Consider the following 26625-nt stretch of genomic DNA (forward strand, 5'->3'; position numbering starts at 1 on the left):
TACTTTCCAGCCAGCCCCTAGAAACAAGCAGTATACTTCTACCCAGATCTCAACCACACTCTCGCCCAGAAGTTAACTCTGGGGTGAGCAAAGCTGGCCCCCACGTTGTCCTTCCGCAGAACCTTTGCTAGGGTAAACTCCCGGGGCCACCTCCCGCCAACCCCTCCCTGCAGCCCAGCCCCACCCGCGCATCCCCGGGCGTGGCCGAGCACGGCGCCTTTAAGAAGGGGGAGGCGCCCAAGAGGAAAGACAAAGCCCCTGGCCGCGCGCTCACCCTCCCCCTCCGGCGCACCACACGGACAGTGGTGCCCGGATGTCGGTGTCGCCGTCGGTGACAGATGGCGCAGTATCTGTATATGCGAGGGGCTTCTCCGGCTTGACCTCTTTGAGTTCTCGTCCTCTCCATCCCCCGCTGTCCCCCACTTTTAACTCTGCCGTCGGAGGCCCGCACGCCTATCACGGGCGCTTACATAACGTGACCTTTCACCTCTTCAGACTGCCCTCTAGTGCGCTGCAACCCAACTACGCGACAGGGGCAGGGGGGCGGGATCCAGGCGCGGAGCGGCAGCTCCTCCGAGCCAATAGGCTGTGAGCGCTGACCAGCTCTCCGCCTATTGGAGCATTCGCCACCGGCGCCACGGGGGAGCAAGTTAGTGTGTGCGTTGGCCGGGCCGGGGGGAGGAGGGGAATCTCCCGCCATTTTTCAATAATTTCCTCCGGTGCTGCTGAGGAGGAGTCGTGACTGCCGGCCGCGGGGACCCGAAGCGGAGGTCGGCGGGGGGCTGCTGGGAGGCGCGGCGGTGTGCGCGGGAGCTCTGCGCCGTGGCGTTCCGCTCCATGACTGTCGCGCGGCCGCGCCGGCGGTGAGGGAGCCGGAGTTCGCGCCGCCCTCTCACCCCTCCCTTCCCCCACCCCACCCCCGGGCGCCTGGCGCTCGCTCCGGGCCGCGGGGCCTAGTGCTGCGCCGCGGGGTCGGCCCCAGCAGCCGCCAGTCCCCACCGCCGCCGCCGCGATGGCGCCGCTCCTGGGCCGCAAGCCCTTTCCGCTGGTGAAGCCGTTGCCCGGAGAGGAGCCGCTCTTCACCATCCCGCACACTCAGGAGGCCTTCCGCACCCGGGAGTATCCTTTTCAAGCCGCGCGAGCCGGGCTGGGCCGGGCTGGGCCGGGGTAGGGCCTGGGGCTCGCGAGACCAGGTCAGCCGCGCATCCCCCGCCCGGGGCAGCTGTCAGCGCGCCCCGGCCGCTCGCGGGCCTGGAGGCTGAGTCTCAGCCTGCGCCCGCCGATCCTTCCCGGGGATCCGGCGGGGGGCGCGCACCGGCCCTGGAAGGAGAAGGGCCCGCTTCGGCCGCCCCCGGGGCCCCGCACTTTGTCCCGGGGCCTCGCCGGCGAGGAGCGCATCCCCCATACCCATTACCTCCCCCGGGTTGGCTTTAGGCCTTGAGGACCCGAGAGGGAGGAGGAGGCGTGGGGAGGAGGAGCTAGGTTTTCTCCTTTAATTTTTACAAAATTTTTAAAAAAATTTAAATGAAACCTGCAGCTTAAGTTTTGAAATTGTACTCGCGCGGCCTCGTGATGCGGCGTATGCAAGACTCAACTGCGTCTTACCCCGATCTCTGCGGTGATACTTGGCGTTTTTTTCGTCTCCCGAGGGGACTTTAGGCCGGGGTGAACTGACAGGACCCTGGGGCAGAAAACTAGGAATGAGATTCCCCGCTTAGAGGAAAGGGAGGGAAGGAAACTGCCCGTGGAGGAGCTGATGCCTGCCTTCCCTGGGCAGACACGGGTTTGAAATTTTGAAGGTTTAGAAGGAGATTGGTATTTGTTAAAATTAAACAAACAAAAAAAACCAAGACGTGAAGTTTTTATGTTGTATTTTAGGAACATGAAATTGGATGTTTTACAAAGGAAGCATCCTCTCGTCATGACTAAGATTTCTTGCATAAGCATTATCTTTTAGTGAAAAGTTGTGCAGCTTTTATTTGCCTTTTTTTTATGGGTGCCAGAAGAATCGTTTTTGAGGCTTATCTGTAAAAAAAACAAAAACGATTTCGGAATCAAGCATTTCTTTGGTGACTGAAAGCTTTAAGAGTGAAGGCTAATGTGTTATGAGTTTTCTCAGCCCCTTCTGTTCGGAAGGACTTCATTTCTCAGTTTCTTGCTTGCTTCTGTATAGGAGGAAGTGTCTCTGAGAGTTATTTCATTTCTCCCTGATCCTCACTTTAACGCAGTACTTTAGAGGATAATCTCATTCTTGTTGGAGTGCAATTTGTGAGTGTCCCTTTGTGGGGAGTATACACACAAAGGGGCCTGGAAAATCAGTCCATGCTGGAGGAAGGCTCTTGGAGAAATAGAGCTGTAGCATCTTGGAGCTGAAGTGGATCTTGGAGGCGGTCGGGTCCTCGGGCTTGGTTTGCCGAGTTGGCCCAGAGAGTGGAGGTTGACTTGTTGAAGGTCAAATGATGAAAGAGGAGTAGAATCCACCGCTCTTCCTACCTCATCCCTGTAAGTCAATCAACAGAAGAAGGTGGAATGTTACTCCTTCACTTTCAATTAATTTAAATATTACCTCACTTTTTTGTCATTATGGTATAAGGTAAGGCACTTTAAAGTGGAGGGGTGGTAATCTGGTTTTTTTCTTGTCCTGTGAAGACTTGGAATGTTTTGGAGAAGTTCCACTAGCTCTACCAAATACTGCATTATGCCGAAGTACCCCACTTTTTTTTTTTTTTTTTTTTTTTTGAGACGGAGTTTCCCTCTTGTTAACCCAGGCGGCAGTGCAGTGGCACGATCTGGGCTCACTGCCGTCTCCGCCTCCAGGGTTCAGGTGATTCTCCTGCCTCAGCCTCCTGAGTAGCTGGGATTACAGGCGCGTGCCACCACGCCCGGCTAACTTTTTGTGTTTTTAGTAGAGATGGGGTTTTACCATGTTGGCCAGGCTGGTCTCAAACTCCTGACCTCAGGTGATCTGCCCATCTCGGCCTCCCAAAGTACTGGGATTACAGGCGTGAGCCACCGCGCCTGGCCAGTACCCTACTTTTTAATACATTCGAATCGGCAGTGGAGTAGCAACTTGTGAGAATCCGACATGTACTTTTCCAATGTCATTAATGTTTTGAGCCGTTGATGGATGCTCACACTTTCAGATGATACTTTCTCAGGTCTGGTTCTAGCAGAGTATAAGAAACATGCCATAGAGAAAGAGACCATTTCTAAGTATATTTCAGGTACTGAGCTATGTAAAAAATGGTTGTAGGGAGTTAATTTAGGACTGGCAACGCAGGCTTTTTCATATTATTGAATGAATGAAATTGAAATATATATATGAAGAGTTTTGATGGTAACAATTTAAAACTGAAACCGGAAACATTTTAAGTGGTATGTATTTAATAAACATTCTTCATTTTTTAATTTCCCATAACAGCATTTAGAACTGTTTTAACAAAAGAAGTCTTAAAACATATTATATATTGGGGGGAAATTGCTCTTCGGGAATTTCTGCAAGTGGAAGCACTTTGAGGATGGTTTTTAAACAATTGTACTGTATGGTTGGCGGATTGGCATATTTCTTTATTAGGCTATTAGTGGTTTCATAGAGGAGAACAAATATGTGGTTGGGTAACAACTGCCTTTGAAGTAGTATTCCCAGTTCTCAACTTATATTTACAATTATGTTTTTAATGGGACTTGATATTTTAATTTTCTTTTAATACCTACCTTTTGATTGCATGTATCACAGAACTTTGTGTGATATTTTACTGACTTAAAGCTGTATGTTGGTATGTTCTTGGAGTATATTGTGAATCTTCATTAAACTTAGTGGAAGTTGTGAGTAATGCACACATTTAATGACTAGGTGTTATATATTGGTGATTATGTTGATTGTACTGTAGCTTTGTATGGTACTTTACTTCCTAAGGTATTCCCACAGGGAGGACACTAGATCTTGGAAAACATTAACTTTATCAGAATCAGTTCTTGATGTGACACTGACTGTATTTAAGTCAAGATAGGTTTTAGGCAGGAATTGGAGCTACAAGCAGCCTGTTGTAGATGAGTATTTTTGTTGTGTTACTTCAACTGTCATAGTTTCTAAAGCTTAGAAATAACTAGTTCACGACCTTTGTAGCATCATTATGTGAGAATTTATTGAGGGTATGATAATGAGGGGCTTATTCATACTGTTAATCTGGCTCTACACAAGTGTGACTAGAGCATGTTTTTGTTTTGTTTTAAGAGATGGAATCTTGCTGTGTTGCCCAGGCTGGAGTGCAGCAGCTGTTCACAGACGAGGTGGTAGCACAGGGAAGCCTTGAACTGGACTCAAGAGATCCTCCTGCCTCAGCCTCCAGAGTAGCTGGGACTACAGGCACGCACTACTGCGTCTGCCTTAGAGCATGTGTTAAGAGTTGAGTAGCTATAGATGGAGTTAAGTTGTAGTTGTAAGATAGAGTTTTACTGGACATTTGGAATACTGAGCTCTTAACGTTGATTTTTATTTTTATTTTTATTTATTTATTTATTTATTTTTTGAGATGGAGTCTCGCTCTGTCGCCCAGGCTGGAGTGCAGTGGCGCGATCTAGGCTCACTGCAAGCTCCGCCTCCCGGGTTCCCGCCATTTTCCTGCCTGAGCCTCTTGAGTAGCTGGGACTACAGGCGCCCGCCACCACGCCTGGCTAATTTTTTTTTTTTTTTTTTTTTTTTTTTTTTTTTGGTATTTTTAGTAGAGATGGGGTTTCATTGTGTTCGCCAGGATGGTCTTGATCTCCTGACCTTATGATCCGCCCGCCTCGGCCTCCCATAGTGCTGGGATTACAGACGTGAGCCACCGCGCCCAGCCTGATTTTTATACATTCTTTAAAGTAATACGTTATGCCATATTAGACTTGTTTTTAACTTAAAGACAGTCTGGAGTCTTTAAGAGAAAAAATCGAGTAAGAGAGAAAATCGAGTAAAAAGCACATCTTGAGTTGGCTCACTCTTTGCCATCTTCTGACTTAGAGCACTTAGGTTAGTTACAGTTATGCTTGTTTGACTCTATACTTTTCTGGGCCACGTCTTTTCAGGATATCAAGTACTTAATTGAAAGAAACAATCCCTGCAAGACTGAAGAGAACAAAGCAGCAGCATATTGTGATAAGGAGGTAGCTGATGGCAAAGTAGATGCATAATGAGATAGTCTAGGATTCGAAAATATCTTATCTTTTATAGCTTACACAACCTTTGGAGAATTGCTTTGACATTTTGTCTGCAATTATATGTGCAGCAGTTGCTGGAACATAAAAACCTCAATTGGCATTTGCTCTGAGAGGTTATTTGAGAGTGAGTGACTTATTTTGGTAACCTAAAATCTGAAATAGGATTTAGAGGCAGCTGACTCAATATCCTTCTGATGGGCCTTTTTGCCTTTTCATTTTCATTTTTTTTCTTGCTTTCCCTTTTTTTCTTATTTATTTATTTATTGAGACAGGGTCTCACTCTGTTGCCCAGGCTGGAGTGCAGTAATGTGTGATCATGGCTTACTGCAGCCTCCAACTCCCCAGGCTCAAGTGATTTCTTCCCACTCAGCCTGCTGAGTAGCTATAACCATAGGTGCACACCACCACGCCTAATTTTTGTATGTTTTGTAGAGACGAGACGAGGTCTTGCATAGTTGCCCCGGCTGGTCTTGGATTTCTAGCCTCAAGTGATCCTCCCGCTTCAGCCTCCCAAAGTGCTGGAATTACAGGTATGAGCCGCTGTGTGTGGCCTTACTTTCTCTTTTTTTTTTTTTTTTGAGCTGGGTTATTGCTGTGTCGCCCAGACTGGAGTGCAGTGGTGCGATCTTGGTTCACTACAACCTCCACCTCCTGGGTTCAAGCAATTCTCCTGCCTCAGACTCCCGAGCAACTGGGATTACAGGCGCCCACTACCACGCCTGGCTAATTTTTTGTATTTTTAGTAGAGATGGGGTTTTACCACGTTGGCCAGGCTGGTCTCGAACTCCTGACCTCAAGTTGATCCACCGGCCTCAGCCTCCCAAAGTGCTGGGATTACAGGCGTGAGCCACCATGCCCAGCCTTGCTTTCTCTTAATATAATTACCAGAACAGTTACACAAACTTAAAATAGCCGTTGTTAGGGGTTGTAGGAAATTCTTTTACAGTTTTTTTTTTTTTTGAGACAGTCACAGTCTGTTGCCCAGGCTGGAGTGCAATGGTGCAATCTTGGCTCACTGCAACCTCCGCCTCCCAACTTCGAGCAATTCTCCTGCCTCAGCCTCCCAAGTAGCTGGGATTACAGGCGCCTGCCACCATGCCTGGCTATTTTTTGTATTTTTAGTAGTTTCACCATGTTGGCTAGGCTGGTCTCGAATTCCTGACCTCAGTGATCCACCCCCTCGGCCTCCCACAGTGCTGGGATTACAGACGTGAGCCACCGCGTCCGGCCCCACATTTTATAATCAGTTTGACTAGGCAATTAATTTTAAGTTAATACTGTCAGAGGACATTTTCTGAGATGTATACTTTAGGTTTCAGTGCTGTCCAACAAAAGTATAATGTAAGCCATATGTAATTTAAAATTTTGTAGTACTCTCATATTAAAAAAAGAAAAAAATGGTGGGAAAAAAGAAAACAGCTGGATGCGGTGGTGTGCGCCTGTAGTCCCAGCTACTCAGGAGGCCAAAGCTGGAGGATTCCTTAAACCCAGAAGCTTGAGACCAGACAAGGCAATGTAGTGAGACCACCATCTCCAAAAACATAAATAAATAATAAAAAAGAAAACCACATTTTTCTCTTAACTTTTGAGTGGAGTCTCGCTCTGTAGCCCAGGCTGGAGTACAGTGATGCCATCTCGGCTCACTGCACCCTCCACCTCCTGGGTTCAAGTGATTCTCCTGCCTCAGCCTCCCGAGTAGCTGGGACTACAGGCACGTGCACCACACCTGGGTCCTTTTTTGCACTTTTTAAGTAGAAACGGGGTTTCACCGTGTTGGCCAGGCTAGTCTCGAACACCTGGCCTCAAGTGATCCGTTCCCCTCTGCCTCCCAAAGTGCTGGGATTACAGGCGTGAGCCACCACGCCCTTCCACATTTTTCTCATTTTAAGACCAAGGCTGACACCTGGTATGGTTGTTCATGCCAGTAATCCCAGCACTTTGGGAGGCTGAGGCAGGTGAATTGCTTGAGCCCAGGAATTTGAGATCAGCCTGGACAACAGTGAATGAAACCCTGTCTCTACAAAAAAAATAGAAAAATTAGCTGGACATGCTGGCGTTTGCCTGTGGTCCCAATTACTTGGGAGGCTGAGGTAGGAGGATCACTTGAGTCCAGGAGGCAAAGGTTGCAGTGAAGCGAGATGGTGCTATTGCACTCCAGCTTGGGTGACAGAGCAAGACCCTGCTTCAAAAAAAAAAAAAAAAAAAAAGGGAACAAGGCTGGAGGGGCAGACCCTGTGTGTGACATGTCTTGCTTGCTAGTGGCACAAAGAAAGAGCTAGAAGACATCATGACTTTAAGCCTCTTCCGGGAAGTGACATATATTACATCTGCTCACATCTATTGGTCGAAACCAGTCACGGGGTCAAGCTTGATGTTAATGGAGAGGGGAGGTACATTCCTCTTCAGGGACCTTGTAGACAAGCCACATGGCAGTGGGTGGAGATGTAAAAATCCCCTCTTATGGAAAGGAGGTGAATAGTTAGAAACTAATACAATCTATCATATTTGAAGGTTCAATGAATGTTTTCTGGGAAAAGTTATTTTTGAGATCTAAAGGATGATTAGAATTTAGACGAATAATAGAGGACTGTATATTCTTGGCAGAGAAGGTGTGATGAGTTCGTCGTGATTGTGTGAGTTTGGAGGTTCTTTTTTTTTTTTTTTTTTTTGAGACGGATTCTCACTCTGTCATCCAGGGTGGAGTACAGCTGTGTGATCTTGGCTCACTGCAACCTCCGCCTTCCTCATTCAAGCAGTTCTCTGCCTCAGCCTCCCGAGTAGCTGGGATTACAGGCGCCCGCCACCACGCGTGGCTAGTTTTTGTATTTTTAGTAGAGACAGGGTTTCACCATCTTGGCCAGGCTGGTCTTGAACTCCTAACCTCGTGATCCACCCACTTCAGCCTCCCAAAGTGCTGGGATTACAGGCGTGACCCACCATGCCCGGGCTAATCTTTTTTTAGACAGTCTCCCTCTGTTGCTCTCCATCACAGCTCACTGCAACCTCCACCTCCTGGGCTCAAGTGATCCTCCCACCTCAGATCCCTGAGTAGCTGGAACTACAGGCCTGTGCCACCACATTCAACTAATTTTTTTTTTAATAGAGATGGGGTTTTGCTATGTTGCCCAGGCTGCTCTTGAACTCCTGGGCTTGAGCGATGTTCGTGCCTGGGCCTCATAAACTGCCACTATGCAGTTTTTTTTTTTTTTTTTGACACTGAGTTTCACTCTTGTTGCCCAGGCTACAGTGCAATGGCATGATCTCAGCTCACTGCGACCTCCGTCTCCAAGGTTCAAGCAGTTCTCCTGCATCAGCCTCCTGAGTAGCTGGGATTACAGCCGCACGCCACCACGCCTGGCTAATTTTTTGTATTTTTAGTAGAGACGGGGGTTTCACCATGTTGGCCAGGCTGGTCTCGAACTCCTGACCTCAGGTGATCCACCTGCCTTGGCCTCCCAAAATGCCAGGATTATAGGCGTGAGCCACTGTGCCTGGCCGGCCCCTACTTTTTTTTGTTTTGTTTTTTTCTGGCCCCTGCTTTTTAAAGTAACAACTCTAGGTTGAACATCCCAAATCCATAAATCAGAAATGCTCCAAAATCTGAAAGTTTTTGAGCCCCAACATGATCCTCAAAGGAAGAGCTCATTGGAGCATTTTGGATATTTGGATTTGGGATGCTGAACTAGTAAGTATAATGCAAACACTCCAAAATCTGAAAGAAATTCAAAATCCAAAATACTCCTGGTTCTAAGCATTTTGGTTAAGGGATCCTCAACCTATAATAATAAAAACTCACTGTTCTCTCTTTAAGACATATTTGTTAATGTATTTCTCTTACATTCTCTCTGATGACACAGTGAGTTTTTTTTTTTTTTCTTTTAATAGTTTTTTGTAAAGTCGCTATGTTCAGGCTGGTTTTGAACCCCTGGGCTCAAGATCCCCCCACTTTGTCCTCCCAAATGCTGGGATTGCATGTGTAAGCTACCATGCCTGCTGGAGCTTCTTAAATATGGCTAAATAATGTGTTAGAATGTTATCAAGCTTTTTGAAAGCTTAAATAAGTCCACTTACTGATTCCTCCTCTGTCCTTATTTTACTACCCATCCCTTCCACTCCCCTAGTGCAGTAGACAAAAATAAGACAAATCCGTCTTGGGATAATGTCCTATGGAAGCCGTTCCGTTGCTCTTCTCTGGGTATAAGTTTGAAAATTTTTCGGTGATTGGATTTACATAGCTGTATATGGAAGTCTGACTCAGGTTTTTACTCAAACATTCTATATATTTTGTTTAATCACTTAGATATCAGCACCACCCCTGTAAGGAAAATGGATTTATTACTCAGTTTTAGCAGATCTGGGGAAAGATCCACAATGAGCAAAGGTGCTTATACTATTGGATAAAGTTACTATTTTGGATTACCTGTGGGTTTGTTCTTGTTTGCGTTTTTGCTGATCATAACCTTGGAAAACCAAGCATCTATATTTATTAAACATGTGGCTGGGCGTGGTGGCTCACACCTGTAATCCCATAACTTTGGGAGATTGAGGCAGGAGGACTGTTTGAGCCCAGGAGTTCAAGACCAACCTGGGCAATGTGGTGAGACCCTGACTCTGCAAAGATAAAAAATGTAGGTGGGCATGGTGGTGTGCACCTGTAGTCCTAGCTACTCAGGAGGCTGAGGCCCAGGATTGCTTGACCCCAGGAGGTCAAGGCTACAGTGAGCCATGATCCCACCACTGCACTTCAGCCTGGGTGACAGAGTGAGACCCTGTGTCAAAAATAAATACATAAATAGATAAAAATGAGCTAGGTGCTGCAGTGTAAGTCTGTAATCCCAGCTATTCAGGAGGCTAAGGTAGGAGGATCTCTTGAGCTCAGGAGATCCAGGCCAGCCTTGTTTCTAAAAACAAAAATTAGAATATTTGTTTATTTGTTAGATAGTATTGTAGAGGAAACTGTTTAAATACTTTCATTTCAACCACTATAAAATGTGTCACTTGGAATATACAGGTATTGTTCACTAACTTTCTACTTGTGTCAGTTGATTTTCTTACATAGCATCTGTTGCTGTGCTTAAAAGTAAATTAGTTACTTGCCGTTTGAATTTGGAAGTGGCCGGCTGATGGTGAATTCCAGTTGGTTTTGTGTGGAAAGTTGCCATATTTACGCTACCAACTTGATGTTTTTCTTTCCCTCGTCTCCCTCACGAAGACTGTCTAAATGGCTAGTAAATGATCTTCTGAATCTCAGTATTATTGGAGACATCATAGAGACTGGATAAATATTATATCAAAAGTACTTTCCGGAATACTTCTAAGTATTTTATGAAATTTATTTTTTAAACCAGGGTAGCCAATCTTTTGGCCATATTGGAAGAAGAATTGTCTCGGGCCACACATAAAATACACTAACACTAAAAACAGTTGATCAGCTAAAAAAAAAAAAAAAATCACACAAAAAACTCATAATGTTTTAAGAAACTTTATGAACTTGTGTTGGGCTGTGTTCAAAGCCGTCCTGGGCCGCAGGTTGGACAAAGGTTGGACAAGCTTGTAAACCCTAAGAAGTAACATGTTTCCAAGGTGGACTGGAGGGCTGTGGGTAAATGGATCATTAATGTATGCTCAAGGTTATTCCAAACTGCCTGTGAGACTGTGGCCTAGTCACCTCATTTTACTGTAGACTGATTCCTTTTTTTTTTTTTTTTTTTTTTTTTGAGGTGGAGTTTCGCTCTTATCACCCAGGCTGGAGTGCAATGGTGCCATCTCGGCTCACTGCAATGGCCTCCCAGGTTCAAGTGATTCTCCTGCCTCAGCCTCCTGAGTAGCTGGGATTACAGGCATGTGCCACCAAGCCCGGCTAATTTTTTTTTTTTTTTTTTTAGTAGAGATGGGGTTTCTCCATGTTGCTCAGGCTGGTCTCGAACTTCTGACTTCAGGTGATCTGCCTGCCTCGGACTCCCAAAGTGCTGGGATTACAGGCATGAGCCACCACGCCTGGCAGTGGTGGACTGACTCTTAAACTTGTCTGAGTTTTCTGAAAATTTTGCTTACCTTACATTGTTATTTTTTATGACTTGTGTTTTAATGTACCTTTACTTTTTCTTATGAGTTTTTGGTACAGCGTAAGTCTTGTGTAATGAAACTTTGGTGAATTGAAGAAATCACATTTGTACTAAAATATTAATTTTTTTTTGTAAAACATGAAAAACCATTTTTATTATTTTTTATTTTTATTTTTTGTAGAGACGAGGTCTCACCATGTTGCCCAGGCTGGTCTCGAACTCCTGGTCTCAAGTGATTGTCCTGCCGTGGCCTCTCAAAATGCTGAGATTAGAGACGTGATCATCCCAGTCTGTAAATCCCATGCAGGTGCCCAGCCCATGACAATCCATTCTCATTATACTTCAGTCTTAGTCATCTTGCTTTGGGCCCTGATTCCATTTTTTGCATTTTTTAAATTTTTTTTAGTTTTTGAGACGGAGTCGCACTGTCTCCCAGGCTTGAGTGCAGTGGCGTGATCTTGGCTCACTGCAAGCTCCGCCTCCCAGGTTCACGCCATTCTCCTGCCTCAGCCTCCTGAGTAGCTGGGACTACAGGCGCCCACCACCACTCACAGCTAATTTTTTGTATTTTTAGTGGACACGGGGTTTCACCGTGTTAGCCAGGCTGGTCTCGATCTGACCTCATGATCCGCCCGCCTTGGCCTCCCAAGGTGGTGGGATTACAGGCGTGAACCACTGCGCCCGGCCTCCAATTCCATTTTTATCCTCTCATGCTACACATTTTAAAAAGGAGACTAGATTTTGTTCTGTATATAAGTATCTTATGGGTATGGGTTTGTCGTCTCTGTTGCTTGCATATTGTTTTCCTGAACTACTGCCAACAGAGAGTATGAAGCCCGCTTAGAAAGGTACAGTGAGCGCATTTGGACGTGCAAGAGTACTGGAAGCAGTCAGCTAACACACAAGGAAGCCTGGGAGGAAGAACAGGAAGTTGCTGAGCTGTAAGTAATGGAAGTATTGCTCTTTGCCACCATCTTCACATTGTTAGGAAAGGAGGGAATATTAACCCTAAAGCAGTATGTGTATTTAAGTTTATGGGGCACAAATTAGACTATATTACATTAGTGTACTGTATGGGTTTCTGGGTTCCTTTGCCTAATGGCATTTTGCAGTAGCAATATGGAATATTTATTTAGTTATAGGTGCACTTGTTTAGGTATTTACCAGGCCTTTGAGTGTTCCTGCTCCATACTTTGACCTTGTAAGTACTCTGGTAATGTGGTTTATTCTTTTTTGCTTTTTCTTTTTTTGAGACGGAATCTCGCTCTCGCCCAGGCTGGAGTGCAGTGGCACGATCTCGGCTCACTGCAAGCTCCGCCTCCCGGGTTCAAGTGATTCTCCTGCCTCAGCCTCCCAAGTAGCTGGGACTACAGGTGCCCGCCACCAAGCCCGGATAATTTTTTGTAGTTTTAGTAGAGATGGGGTTTCACTATGTTAGCCAGGATGGTCTCAATCTCCTGACCTCGTGATCCTCCCGCCTTGGCCTCCCAAAGTGCTGGGATTACAGGCGTGAGCTACCGCACCTGGCCCTTATTCTTATTTTTATTTTTGAGATGGAGTCTCACTCTGTTGCCCAGGCTGGAATGCAGGGGCACGATTTTGGCCCACTGTAACCTCTATCTCCTGGGTTCAAGCGATTCTCGTGCCTCATCCTCCTGAGTAGCTGGGTCTACAGGCGCTCACCACCACGCCTGGCTAATTTTTGTGTTTTTAGTAGAGATGGGGTTTCACCATGTTAGCCAGGCTGGTCTCGAACTCCTGACCTCAAGCGACCTGCTCATTTTGGCCTCCCAAAGTGCTGGGATTACAGGCGTGAACCACTGCACCCAACCGGGTATGATAATTAAATTTTTTTTTTTTTCTAGTTTAATAAAGTGAAAAGCGTTAAATCATTGCTGTCCTTTTGCAACAGCTCTGGTGTTCAAGTCACGTTTCCAACATGTTAACGCTTCCCGGTTTCCTTTTTTTTAAGAGGCACAGTTTCGCTCTGTTGCCCAGGGTGGAGTGCAGTGGTATGCACATAGCTCCTGGGATCAAGCCAACCTCTTGCCTCAGCCTCTTACGTAGCTGGAACTATAGGTGCATGCCACCTCACCCAGCTAATTATTTTAGTTTTTTATAGAGGCAGGTTCTCACTCTGTTGGCCAGGCTGGTCTCAAACTCCTGGGCTCAAGCAATCCTCCCACCTGTGCCTTTCAAAGTGCTGGGACCCACTGTGTCCAGCAAACTGCATGTTTTTTTTAATCTTTGTATTCCCCATTGCCTTACGTATATTTGCTAAAGCAGTGTTGTTTTGCTGTGAACCTAAAACTCGTAAAATGTTAAGTGTTTTTTTTTTTTTTTTTTTTTTTTGAGACTGAGTCTCTCTCCAGCCCAGGCTGGAGTGCAATGGTGTGATCTTGGCTCACTGCAACCTTCGCTTCCCGTGTTCAAGTGATTCTCCTGCCTCAGCCTCCCGAGTAGCTGGGATTACAGGCATGTGCCACCACGCCCGGCTAATTCTTGTATTTTGAGTAGAGACAGGGTTTCGCCATGTTGGCCAGGCTGGCCTTGAACTCCTGACCTCAGGTGATCTGCCCGCCTTGGCCTCCCATAGTGCTAGGATTACAGGTGTGAGCCACCACGCCCAGCCAAAAGTTAAGTCTTTTTTTTTTTTTTTTTTTTTGAGATGGAATCTCGCTCTGTCGCCCAGGCTGGAGTGCAGTGGTGCGATCTCGGCTCACTGCAAGCTCCGCTTCCTGGGTTCATGCCATTCTCCTGCCTTAGCCTCCCAAGTAGCTGGGACTATAGGCACCAGCCACCATGGCCGGCTAATTTTTTATATTTTTAGTAGGGATGGGGTTTCACCGTGTTAGCCAGGATGGTCTCGATCTCCTGACCTCGTGATCCACCCGCCTCGGCCTCCCAAAGTGTTGGGAATACAGGCGTGAGCCACCGCGCCCTGCCCAAAAGTTAAGTCTTAAAAGAGGTTAGGTGCAGTGGTGCATGCCTGTGGTCCCAGCTACCTGAGAGGTAGGAGGATTGTTCGAGCCCAGGAGGTGGAGGCTAGTGAGCTATGATTGTGCCACTGCACTCCAGCCTTGGTCACAGAGCGATAAATGTTTGAAATGTTTGGAAAAGAAAGAAAGAAATGTTTGAATTGACTTGAATTAAATCTCTGGGTAGGTGTTTCTGTGTTTTCTTGATAACTAATTACATTTATTTAGTTTGAAGGAGGAGTTTCCTGCCTGGTATGAGAAGCTTGTTCTGGAAATGGTTCACCATAACACAGCCTCCTTAGAGAAGTTAGTAGATACTGCTTGGTTGGAGATCATGACCAAATATGCTGTGGGAGAAGAGTGTGACTTCGAGGTGAGTGCCTGTTCGTTTCTGATTTGACTTACCATCACAGTTAGAGCTGTCATCGTAGGTTACAGAACACATTTCTATGTGTGTAAAACTGTGTTATATTTAGTATTATATTTAATGTTAAGTATTAATACTTTACGTTAATACTTGTGTGTTTTCTTGGTTTTGTTTTTTTGAGATGGAGTCTCACTCTGTCGCCAAGGCTGGAGTGCAGTGCGCAATCTTGGCTCACTGCAACCTCATTCTCCCGTGTTCAAGTGATTCTCCCACCTCAGCCTTCTGAGTAGCTGGGACTACAGGTGTGCACCACCACGCCCGGCTAGTTTTTTGTATTTTTGGTAGAGACAGGGTTTCACCATTTTGGCCAGGCTGGTCTCAAACTCCTGACTTCAGATGATCCACCCACCTTGGCCTCCCATCAAGTATTATAAGGACTAAATTTTATTTTTATTTATTTGTTTAGAGACAGGGTTTTGTTCTGTCACAGAGTCTAGAGTGCAGTGGTGCAGTCATAGCTCACTGTATGTAGCCTTAGACTCCCTGGCTTAAGCCGTCCGCCCACCTCAGCCTTCTGAGTAGCTGGGACTGCAGGCATGTGCCATCACTCTTGGCCTTGAACCAAATTTTAGAACCACATTCATCACTGAGAATGTTTTAGTATTGTAATAATTGCAACACTTTGTTGTACTGGTCTGTCCTTTGTCTTTTTCATCCTTTTTTGATAATTCTGTTATTTTGTCTTTTTGGTTTTGATTTTTCTTTTCTTTTTTTATTTTTCGGAGACAGGGTCTTAGTCTGTCACCCATGCTGGAATAGTGCAGTTTCGCGATCTTGGCTCATTGCAACCTCTACCTCCTGGGCTCAAGCGATCCTCTCATGTCACCCTCCATGTAGCTGGGACCACAGGTGTGCGCCACCACGCCTGACTAATTTTTTGTATGTTTTGTAGAGATGGGATTTCACCATGTTGCTCCAGCTGGTCTCTAACTCCTAAACTATTCTCTTGTCTGGGCCTCCCAAAGTGCTGGGATTACAGGCATGAACCACTGCCCAGCCCATGCAATGGCCATGCTAATCTTCTCCATATTATTCCAGTTTCATTATATGTGCTGACAAAGTGAGCACATAATTGTTACTATGTTGAAAAGACTTGCAGGCCGGGCGTGGTGGCTCACACCTGTAATCCCAGCACTCTGGGAGGCTGAGGCAGGTGGATCAGGAGTTCAGGAGATCGAGACCATCCTGGCTAACACGGTGAAACCCCATCTCTACTAAAAATATAAAAAATTAGCCGGCCGTGGTGGTGGGCGCCTGTAGTCCCAGCTACTCGGGAGGCTGAGGCAGGAGAATGGCGTGAATCTGGGAGGCGGAGGTTGCAGTGAGCCAAGATCGTGCCACTGCACTCCAGCCTGGGGGACAGAGCAAGACTCCATCTCAAAAAAAAAAAAAAAAAAAGACTTTAAGACTTTTTTTTTTTTTTTTTTCCTTTGAGGTGGAGTCTCGCTCTTGTCGCCCAGGCTGGAGTGCAATGGCGTGATCTCGGCTCACTGCAACCTGCGCCTCCCTGGTTCAAGTAATTCTCCTGCCTCAGCCTCCTGAGTAGCTGGGACTACAGGCGCCTGCCACCATGCCCTGCTAATTTTTTATTTTTGGTAGAGACGGGTTCTCTCCATGTTGGTCAGGCTGGTCTTGAACTCTTGACCTCGGGTGATATGCCTACTTCAGCCTCCCAGAGTTGGGATTACAGGTGTGAGTCACTGCGCCCGGCCTCAGACATGTTTAATCCAAGTCCTCGCTGTAATGAGAGTTGGACTTTTTCTACTTAAAATTTTTTTTTTTTTTTTTTTTTTAAGATGGAGTCTCGCTCTGTTGCCTAGGCTGGAGTGCAGTGGCATGATCTCAGCTCACTGCAAGATCCGCCTCCCGGGTTCACACCATTCTCCTGCCTCAGCCTCCCGAGTAGCTGGGACTACAGGTGCCCACCACCACGCCCGGCTAATTTTTTTGTATTTTTAATAGAGACGGGGTTTCACTGTGTTAGCCAGGATGGTCTCAATCTCCAGACCTTGTGATCCACCTGTCTCGGCCTCCCAGAGTGCTGGGATTACAGGCATGAGCCAGTGTGCCCGGCCTTATTTGTTTTTTAATTATCCAGTCAAAATAGCTAAAGGATAACTATTACAAAAGTGATACCGAACACTAAAGCAATCCCTATATAATCTTGTAACAGCTGAAAGTAAGATTCAGGAGAAAAAACTAAACAGTTGTTAAATATCTATCTGTATGTACTTGACACTGGGCTAATTGCTTTACATAATGTCTTGCAGAATTTGCATAGAAATCTTGAGGTGGTAGGTAGCCTTGTACATTTAAATGACATGTTGAGGTTGATACATACTAGTTATGAGTGCTTTCAGCCGTTATGTAGCGAAATTGTAATAGTAGTCCGTAGTTCTCAAACTTTGGTGTGATACTTAAGCTACTGAAAATGCGTTCTTGGCTGGGCATGGTGGCTCAGGCCTGTAGTACCAGCGCTTTGGGAGACCAAGGTGGGCAGATCACCTGAGGTCAGGAGTTTGAGACCAGCCTGGCCAACATGGCGATACCCTATCTCTCCAAAAAATACAAAAATTAGCCAGGTATGGTGGTGCATGCCTGTAGTCCCAGCTACTCGGGAGGCTGAAGTGGGAGAATTGCTTGAACTGTTTTTTTTTTTCCCTCTCAGGACAAATGTTTAATTTGCTTCTCCATCATGCGTGAACTGTTCTTCAGCCCATTCCTTGAGAGTTCAGAAGGTCTAGGATAGACCTAACATTTTTCAATTCTCACAATCTGCAGGGTGGTAGTGATGCTGTTACATGAGGTACAACACTTTTAGTAGTACTGGCTTAAACAAGACAGACGTGATTATCTCATGTAGTAAGTCTTAGATAGTTCCAAGTTTGGTATAGAGGCTGAATACTATTGTCAAGGACCTAGACTTTCTCTGTCTTTCTGTTCTGTTCTTCTCAGTGTGTTGAGTTCTGGTCCTTAGCTTTGCTGTCCCTTGAGTTGTGAAAAAATGTGACTGTATTCAGAGTGAGGGAATACTTATCAAAGCAGGCTAAGAAAATCTTTCCAGAAGCGTATCTGGAAAAATCTTTCTTGAAGCATAAAATAGAAAGCTCCACCCTTTATCTTTACACGTTATTGGCTAGACCTTGGCTTACATAACCACCCAGAGCTGCAGCGGGGGCTGAGAAAGAGAGTATCTTCCTTTGTATTTAAGTCTCAAAAGAGACAGGCTGGCAAGAGAGAAGAGGGAGGGAATAGCTTGGTAGCTAGCTCAGCAGCAGTTTGTGCTACAATAGCCAGTACTTGATGGGGCCAAGATTCACACCTGTCTCTCTGGTTTCAAAGTTCTTGTTCTTTCTTTGTTTCAATAATTTACTCTGACTCCTTTCTATCTCCTAGCTAGTTCTTTTTTATTTGTCATGTCTGGCAGTACTAGTGGGGTTTTTGTTTATTTGTTTGTTTTTTATTGAGACAGGGTCTTGCTGTGTCTTCCAGACTGGAGTGCAGTGGTGTGATCATAGCTCACTGCAGCCTCAGCCTCCCAGGCTCAGGCAGTCCTCCCACCTCAGCCTCCCAAGTAGCTGGGACTGTAGACACTCAAAACCATGCCTAGCTAAGTTTTTTTTTCTTTTGAGACAGAGTCTCGCTCTGTCGCCCAGGCTGGAGTCCGGTGGCGCGATCTCGGCTCATTGCAAGCTCTGCCTCCCGGGTTAATACCATTCTCCTGCCTCAGCCTCCCAAGTAGCTGGGACTACAGGCACCTGCCACCACGCCTGGCTGATTTTTTTGTATTTTTAGTAGGGACGGGGTTTCACCGTATTAGCCAGGGTGGTCTCGATCTCCTGACCCCGTGATCTGCCCGCCTCGGCCTCCCAGAGTGCTGGGATTACAGATGTGAGCCACCACGCCTGGCCGCCTAGCTAAGTTTTTTATTTTTTATAGAGAAACGGGGTCTTGCCATGTTGTCCAGGCTGGTTTCAGACTCCTGGACTCGCGTGATGCTCCCACCTTGGCCTGGCAAAATGCTGAGATTACAGGCATGAATCACTGTGGCTGACCATTAGTGGGTTCTAATCACATACTTTATATCAGTCAGTGTCCTGGCAGGAAACAGATGGCATACTCAAATGTAGTTGAATTGAGTTTAATAAAGGGGCTGTTGACAGCAGACAGCAGTCTGATCAGGGTTAAGGAAAACTTAACAAGGAAAGGTTGAGTGCCTCATACCTATCGGCAGTTGGGGAAGACTTTATCATTTCTAAACCCCAAGGAAGCAGAGGGAGGGAGTGGGTACAGGGACTAGAAAAGAGTAGCTGCTGTTGTTGAAGAGTACTATGGTAGTGAGAGAAAACTGTAACTGTAACCATCCTCCTAGGGAGGCATTTGGAAATAAACACCCCAAGGATGCTTTACTTCCATCTCCTGGTTTTCTGCTGATGCTCCCCATGAACTGAACTCACCAGAATCTAGAGGGCAATGGGAGTCTTGGTGGAGGCTGTAAAGGTTAGCCTATTTAAGCATAGAGCCAGGTAGAGAAGGATGGAAATGGAATTGACATGGCAAAACGAAAATATTTTGCACACATCTGCAAGGTGAAAGAAGAAATGTTTGAGGAAAGATGGGCTGAACCCAATGGCTCCTGCCTGTAATCCCAGTACTTTGGGAGGCTGAGGCGGGAGGTTGGCTTGAAGCTAGGAGTTTGAGACCAGCCTGGGCAACATAGGGAGACCCTGTTTCTACAAAAAATAATAAAAATTGGCCGTGCATGGTGGTGCATTTCTGTAGTCCCAGCTACTTGGAAGACAGGCAGGAGGATCGCTTGAACTCAGGAGTTCAAGGCTGCAGTGAGCTATGATCGCACCACTGTACTCCAGCCTGGGCAACATAGCAAGACCCTGTCTCAAAAACAAAAAAATGAGGAAAGGGAAGAGATACTAGGGAAGTATGTATGTCCATAAACATGAAAATATGTTTAAACTCATCAATAATGCAGGAAATCTAATCGAAACCATAGTGAGATAATGTATACACATCAGATTAATAAAAAAACTTGCTGCCAAGTTTTGACAGGAATGTGGAATTGCTTATATTGTAAATAGCACATCTATTTTGGAAAGCACTCGGCATTGCTGAATACAATTGGTTATTATACATACCCTTTGACTAAGGATTTTTGCTTGAGTATTTACCCTCAGTTTTGCCGCAGGAAATCTGTGTAAGTATATTAATAGAATTGTTCATAGTAGTCCAATGAGGAGATAACCCAAGTAGCCATCAGTAGTTGAATGGATAAACAAATTGTTAAGCCACACAATACTCTATAGCAGAAAAAATGTGAACTTGAAAGAAGTCACAGAAGAATACAGTATGATTACATTTATAGAAGGCTCAAAGCAGGCAAAACTAACTCAGAATGTTTGTTATCCCTGTCAGGAGGAGAGGAGAGAGTTGTTTCCACCTGAGCGTAGGCTTACTGGGAGATTCTGAGGTACTGTTAATATTCTTTTCTTTTTTGAGACAGGGTCTGGCTCTGTCGCCTAGGCTGGAGTGCAGAGGCACAACCTTGGCTTACTGCAACCTCCACTTCCCAGGCTCAAGCCATCCTCTCACCTCAATCTCCCAAGTAGCTGGGACTGTAGCTATAATGCCTGGCTAATTGTTTTTTTTTTTTTTTTTTTTCCTCATCCTACAGTCCAAAGGCACTGGCTAATTTTTGTATTTTTTGTAGAGATGGGGTTTCGCCAAGTTGCCAAGGCTGTTCTTGAACTCCTGAGCTCAAGCAGTCCTCCTGCTTTGGCCTCCCAAAGTGTTGGGATTACAGGTGTGAGCCACTGGGTCTGGCCACTATTAATGTTAAGTACTTTAACCTGTATGGTGGGTACACAGGTGTTCATTATTTATAAAAATGTTTTGCACTCTAAGTGTGATTAAAAAAAAAGTAGATATGATGGACATTGGAAGGGTGCCACAAACATTGTCCCAATATAGAGGGGTTATCCCACATATTTATTGATGACCGGCTATGTAGATAGCATGTTTTGGGTGCTGGAAAAACAGTAGTGACCAAAATCCACAGTTGTTTCTGTGTGTTTAGCATTGGTGATGAGGCCAGGTGCGGTGGCTCACACCTGTAATCCCAGCACTTTGGGAGGCCGAGGCAGGCAGATCACGAGGTCAGGAGTTCAAGACCAGCCTGGCCAACATAGTGAAACCCCGTCTCTACTAAAAATACAAAAATTAGCCAGGCATGGTGGCGCGTGCCTGTAGTCCCAGCTACTTGGAAGGCTGAGGCAGGAGAATTGCTTGAACCCAGGAGGTGGAGGTTGTAGTGAGCCAAGATCGCACCACTGCACTCCAGCCTAGGTGACAGAGTGAGATTCCGTCTCCAAAAAAAAAAAAAAAAAAATTCTTGATAAGAACTATGAAAGAAAAGCACAGAGTATTTATTAAAGTTTATAATCAGAGGAATCTAGCTTAGAACCAGAATTGGTGTTGATCCAGTAAAGCTCCTCTGAGGAGGCAACATTTAAGGTGAAGCCTATAGGGTGAGTAGGATATATCCATGGGAGAAGGGGGCATTGAGTATTTCAGGGAGAGAGAACAGGGTGTGTGAAGGCCTTTAGACAAAAGGGAACTTGATGGTCAGGAACGGGGTTTCTCAACGTTGGCATTACAAACTTCAGGACAGATGATTGTAGTAGGTGCTGTCCTGTGCATTGTAGGGTATTTAGCAGCATACCTGGCCTCTATCAACTAGATGCCAATAGCACCCTCTCAGTTGTGAAAATCAGACATTGCCATATGTCTTGGGGAAAGAAAGGAAAAGAGGTATGACAGAATTACCCCTGTACTGTACTGGGAAAACCATTGTACTGGAAGAACAGAGAAAAATCAGTGTGGTTAGACTACAGAAGGAGGGAGGATGGTGGGAATGGTAGTATCAGGTAGCCAAGGGCTAGATCTTGTACAGGTCGTCAAAGGTTAGGTCATGGTTTGAAATCTGTTGTTTTTGTTTTTGTTTGTTTTGTTTTGTTTTGAGGAAGAGTTTCATTCTTGTTACCCAGGCTGGAGTGCAATGGCGCGATCTTGGCTCACCGCAACCTCCGCATCCCAGGTTCAAGCGATTCTCCTGTCTCAGCCTCCCGAGCAGCTGGGATTACAGGCATGCGCCACCACACCCAGCTAATTTTGTATTTTTAGTAGAGATGGGGCTTCTCCATGTTGGTCAGGCTGGTCTCGAACTCCCGACCTCAGGTGATCCGCCTGCCTGGGCCTCCCAAAGCGCTGGGATTACAGGTGTGAGCCACTGCGCCCGGCCTTGAACTCTGTTGTTTTTGGTTTTGGATTTATCATAAGGGTTGCTTTGCAAAAATGGTTTGAACTCTGTTTTTTTTTTTTTTATAAACAGAGTTTTGCTTGTTGCCCAGGCTGGAGTGCAATGGCGCGATCTCGGCTCACTGCAACTTCCACCTCCCGGGTTCAACTGATTCTCCTGCCTCAGCTGCCTGAATAGCTGGGATTACAGGTGCCCGCCACCATGCCCAGCTACTTTTTGTATTTTTAGTAGAGACGAAGTTTCACCATGTTGGACAGGCTGGTCTCAAACTCCTGACTTCAGGTGACCCACCCACTTCAGCCTCCCAAAGTGCTGGGATTACAGGCATGAGCTACTGTGCCCGGCTTGGTTTGAACTCTTAATGAGCATTGGAAAAGCTTTGTAGAGTTTTTTTATTTTTATTTTTATTTTGCGAGATAAGGTCTCGCTGTGTTGCCCAAGCTTGAGTGTGGTGCACAATCATAACTCACTTCATCTTCAACGTCCCAGGCTCAAGTGATCCTCTTACCTCAGCCTCCCTAGTAGCTGGAATCACTGGCATGCACCACATCCTCGCCTGGCAAATTTTTTTTTTGTTTTTTGTAGAGATGAGGTTTCACCATGTTACCCAGGCTGGTCTTGAACTCCTGGGCTCAAGCAGTCCACCCACCTTGGCCTCCCAAAGTGCTGGGACTACAGCCATGAGCCACCATGCCTGGCCAGTGTTTTTGTTTTCTTAACAGTATTTTTTGAAGAGCAGTTTTTAGTTTTGTTGAGGCTGAATAGAAAAGCAAATAAACCTTAAATATATCTATAATTATATTAAACATAAGTAGTCTAAACATTTCAGTTAAAGGGTAGACATTGACCAGGTGTGGTGTGTGCCTGTAGTCCCAGCTACTTAGGAGGCTGAGGCGAGAGAATTGCTTGAGCCCAGAAGTTCAAGGCCAGGCTCGGCAACATAACAAAAGTCTCATTTCTTTAAAACAATAACAGAACAGTAGAAATACTCACTTTGGGCAGAAAAAGCAAGACCAAATGGTATTGCTGTGTATAAGAGAGAAACACATAGAATAAAAGTGAAAGAATGGAAAAATACATGCCATGTTAACATAAGTCAAAAGAAATCTGAAGGGGCTATGTAAGTATCAGAGGATAGATTTCAGATTAAAGAATATAACCAGGGATAAAGAAGTAGCAAGTCATTTTATAATGAAAAAAATGAGTCAGTTTGTCAAGAGGACATAGCAGTGGTTCGCACCCCTCTAATGCCCCAAGATAGGGTCTCACCCTGTCACCCAGGCAGGAGTGTGGTGGCACTGTCATAGCTTACTGCAGCCTCAAAAACCTGGGCTCAAGTGATCTTCCTGCCTCAGCCTCCTCCGTAAAGACTATGGGAATATGCCATCACGCTTGGCTAATTTTATTTTATATTGTAAAGATGGGGTCTCCCTATATTGCCCAGGCTAGCCTCAAATTCCTGGGTCTGGCCAGGCATGGTGGCTCATGCCTGTAATCCTGGCCCTACACAATTGATTTTTGATAGAGGTGGAAAGGTAATTAAGTAGAGAAAGGTGTTATTTCAACAAATGGTTCTGGAACATTTGGATATCCATATACAGTTGATTTCTTTTTTTTTTAAATGTAGGCCAGGCACCGTGGCTCACGCCTGTAATCCCAGCCCTTTGGGAGGCTGAGACAAGCAGATCAGTTGAGGTCAGGAGTTTGAGATCCGCCTGGCCAACATGGTGAAACCTCGTCTCTACTAAAAATACAAAAATTAGCCTGGCACGATGGTGCGTGCCTATAGTCCCAGCTACTCCGGAGGCTGAGGCAGGTTAGAATGGCTTGAACCCAGGAAGCGGAGGTTGCAGTGAGCCGAGATCATGCCACTGCACTTCAGCCTGGGTGACAGAGAGAGACTGTGTCTCAAAAAAAAATAATAATAATAAGTAAATACATACAAAAATGTAAATTCTTGAACTGTATTCACATATTTTAGGCTGGTACAGTGATTGCCCTTTGGCCTTGTATATTGGCATTTTACATGAATCATGAACCTAGATTGTGATCATTTATTTCATTTTTTTAGGCTGTCATATTTCAACCTAGAAGTCTGAGAAAAAAAGTTGAAAACAGTTCATTGTACTTGGATACTTTACTGTTTCAATCACTTTTTGTTAGTTGAGGAGGCATGTATATTGGATGACATATTCTAAACATCTTCAGTTTTCTGGGCGTTTATTATCTCTGATTTTCTCTACTACCTCCTCTATAGGTTGGGAAGGAGAAAATGCTCAAGGTGAAGATTGTGAAGATTCATCCTTTGGAGAAAGTGGATGAAGAGGCCACTGAGAAGAAATCTGATGGTGCCTGTGATTCTCCATCAAGTGACAAAGAGAACTCCAGTCAGATTGCTCAGGACCATCAGAAGAAGGAGACAGTTGTGAAAGAGGATGAAGGAAGGAGAGAGAGTATTAGTATGTTTGATATTAGCTTTCCTTAGTGTTTTATGAGATCCTGTTTATTTTATTATGAACACATCTTTTAGGGTTCTCTAGCAACTAAATGTGTGATTTTTTATGTAGACATGATTTTGTTCATTTATGATTCATAGAACAACTAAAATGTCCACAACATGAAACACTTGAATATCCCTAAATAATTAAGACCATTGAGAAGTCGTTTCCTCTAGTTGCTTAGAAAGCTCTATGCAGGGCTGGGTGCCGTGGCTCATGCCTGTAATCCCAGCACTTTGGGAGGCTGAGGAGGGTGGATCATCTGAGGTCAAGAGTTCGAGACCAGCCTGGTCAACATGGTGAAACCCTGTCTCTACTAAAAATACCAAAATTAGTGGGTTGTGGTGGTGGATGCCTATAATCCCAGCTACTCGGGAAGCTGAGGCAGGAGAATTGCTTGAACCCAGGAAGTGGAGTTTGCAGTGAACTGAGATCGCACCATTGCACTCTAGCCTGTGCCACAAGAGCAGGGCCACAAAAGCAAAACTCCATCTCAAAAAAAAACAAAACAAAACACAAAAGCTGTGTGCACATTGCTAGCTACTCAAGATGGCAAGGAAAGTCTGCTTTCCTTTCGTCTTGAAGTGGAAATGTGTATTTATGTATTAGAGGGTGATCAAGGTAGGAAGAGCAAATTCTAACCCTGATCTTCACATTATAAGCCAATGTGATGGTTTTAGGTACAGCTCACCCTTGAACAACATAGGTTTGAACTTTACAGGTCCACGTATGAATGGAATTTTTCTTTTTCTTTTTTTTATGGCACTTACCCATCTCTCAATATTTTTTCAATGAATGTATTGGAAAATTCTTTGGAGGCTTGTGACAGTTTGAAGAAACTCAGAGACGAACTGAGTAACCTAGAAATATTGTAAAAAAAGAACAAAGAGTTAGGTATGTCATAAATGCATAAAATACATGTAGATACTAGTCTGTTTTATCATTTGCTACCATAAAATATATACAGAAATCTATTATAAAAAGTTAAAATTTATCAAAACTTACACAGACCATACATGGCACCATTCTCAGTCAAGAAAAATATGAAGATTCAGTATTAAATAATAACAATAAAATGAACTGTAGTACATACTATACTACTGTAATCATTTCCTAATGACCTCCTGTTGCTGTTGAAGTGACCTCAGTAATTTTATGTGATGCTAGTTCATCTCTCTAGTAAAGTGCTAATTGTCCTAGTGTCCTTTTTTGGCTTTTCATAGATATGGTCTTGCTCTGTCACCCAGGCTGGAGTGCAGTGGCACGATCATGGCTCACTGCAGCCTCGACATTCCTGGCTGAAGCGATCCTCCCACCTCAGCTTCCCAAGTAGCTGGGACCGTAGGCATGCACCACCACACCCAGCTAATTTTTGTAGTTTTTTTTTTTTTTTTTTTTTTGTAGAGGTCAGTTCTCACGATGTTGTTCAGGCTGGTCTTGTACTCGTGAGTTCAAGCGATCCTCCTGCCTTGACCTCTTTTTTTTGAAACAGGGTCTTACTCTGTTGCCCCGAGGCTGGAGTGGAGTGTTGTGATGACAGCTTAGTGCAGCCTGGACCTCCTTGCGGCCTCGGCCTCATGCTGAATTACAGGCATGACGCACTGTGCCTGGCTGTATACACAGGTTTTTGACTGCGAGAGGAGGAGAGGTCAGAGCCCTAACCCCCATGCTGTTCAAGGGTCAGTTGCACTTTTTTCTCTCCATAATCTGTAATCTAAGTCCCTCTCACACGGGAGCAGGTAAAATCCTGAAACTATGATGTCCTAGGGACCTGGAGACTCTAACAATAATGTTTTTAAATTTGAAGAATTGAGATTTGGCTCACTGGGAAGACCGTTCAGCCTCTGAGGCCTTCATTAATAAAGAATTTGACTGGACTTGATTATTGTTGTCTCCAAAAATGTAGGTGCACCAAGTGTTTGGTGTGTATTGGTCTCCCTCCGCATGAGTATTAGAGGATCAAATGTTAGCTCACTGTTTAACTGGTACAAACTTTGCATTAGAATGTGATGTTGTCTGTCTCCCATTCTATTTTGTGTGTCTAGATGTTTTGGATCTGTGCAGATGGTTTTTGAGGTACTTTCTTAATGTAGTTCGAAGCAAACTTCTGAGAGTGTCATTGTAGTTG

General features: G+C 45.1%; 1 protein-coding gene across 2 annotated transcripts in view; it reads left to right on the forward strand.

The window, feature by feature from the left end:
- Positions 1–602: 602 nt before the first annotated feature.
- The window catches only part of BAZ1B (bromodomain adjacent to zinc finger domain 1B), an 81910-nt gene continuing 55887 nt past the window's right edge, over positions 603–26625 (forward strand). For both annotated transcript variants that reach the window (XM_063605902.1, XM_034951426.3), the window contains exons 1-4: positions 603–1119; positions 12086–12202; positions 14468–14612; positions 24257–24458. In XM_063605902.1, the coding sequence (XP_063461972.1) occupies positions 1013–1119; positions 12086–12202; positions 14468–14612; positions 24257–24458 (571 nt within the window). In that variant the 5' untranslated portion in view covers positions 603–1012. The remainder of the gene's footprint in view (positions 1120–12085; positions 12203–14467; positions 14613–24256; positions 24459–26625) is intronic.

Source organism: Pan paniscus, chromosome 6 (genome assembly GCF_029289425.2).
Source record: "Pan paniscus chromosome 6, NHGRI_mPanPan1-v2.0_pri, whole genome shotgun sequence".
NCBI lineage: Eukaryota > Metazoa > Chordata > Mammalia > Primates > Hominidae > Pan > Pan paniscus.